The 829-nt window shown below is 49.9% G+C and overlaps 1 protein-coding gene across 1 annotated transcript; it reads right to left on the reverse strand.

Moving 5' to 3' along the window:
• Positions 1–34: 34 nt before the first annotated feature.
• LOC119590917 (protein mono-ADP-ribosyltransferase PARP4-like) lies at positions 35–743 on the reverse strand (the record flags this gene model as incomplete). Its single annotated transcript, XM_037939655.1, is given in 1 exon segment — positions 35–743. A coding segment is annotated over 1 exon segment (678 nt), but the record flags the coding sequence as incomplete, so codon positions are not given.
• Positions 744–829: the final 86 nt, after the last annotated feature.

The following is an 829-nucleotide window of genomic DNA, read 5'->3' on the forward strand; positions in this document are numbered from 1 at the left end:
AATTTCAGTATTGTAAAGTCCAACACTATATCATTTATGTTTTCAAATTTACTGCTGTAGCTTACCTAGCATCCCGGGAAGACCCCCGGACGTCCGCTAACAAGGTAACACTGGATGCTCACTGGCGGCGTCACAGGGGGGTGCACGGGGGGAATCAGCTGGGGCAGGACGCTGGGGTTGGCATGTGGAAGGACAGAGGACAAGCCCAGGGGAGGAATCATGGGTGCGTGGGAAGTCATGGGCAGAGGCATGGGCATATGAGGAACCATATTCATGGGTGGGGCCATTGGCACTGGCGGAATCATGGGCATGTGTGTAGCCATACTAGTGACTCGTGGAACGAAGGGCATATGAGTAGCCATACTAGTCATTGGTGGAACAAAGGGCATATGAGTAGCCATACTAGTCACTGGTGGAACGAAAGGCATATGAGTAGCCATACTAGTCATAGGTGGAACAATAGGCATATGTGGAGCCATTGGCATAGGTGGAATCGCAGGTAAATGTGAACCCATGAGCAAAGACGAAACCATGGGCATATGAGGAGCCATTGGTAATGATGGAGTACCGGGCATATATGTGTTCAAAAGCGGGGGGTGAGCCAGAGTCTGTGCATAAGGAGAAACATGTGGAATGCAGCCGGGCGGAGTGGTGGGAAATGGAGTGTTGTAACAGTAGTACGGGTGGAACACAGCTCTGGTCGTGGGGAGCAATACGATGCCAACAAGAAGGAACAGCGCCATCTGCAACGAAAAATAAATTTCGCATATATCTCTGCTGAAGGAAGTGGAATGCATGTACACACCAGCGATAATAACTGAACTGATAA

The sequence above is a fragment of the Penaeus monodon genome, chromosome 28, assembly GCF_015228065.2.
Source record: "Penaeus monodon isolate SGIC_2016 chromosome 28, NSTDA_Pmon_1, whole genome shotgun sequence".
In the NCBI taxonomy this organism is placed as follows: domain Eukaryota; kingdom Metazoa; phylum Arthropoda; class Malacostraca; order Decapoda; family Penaeidae; genus Penaeus; species Penaeus monodon.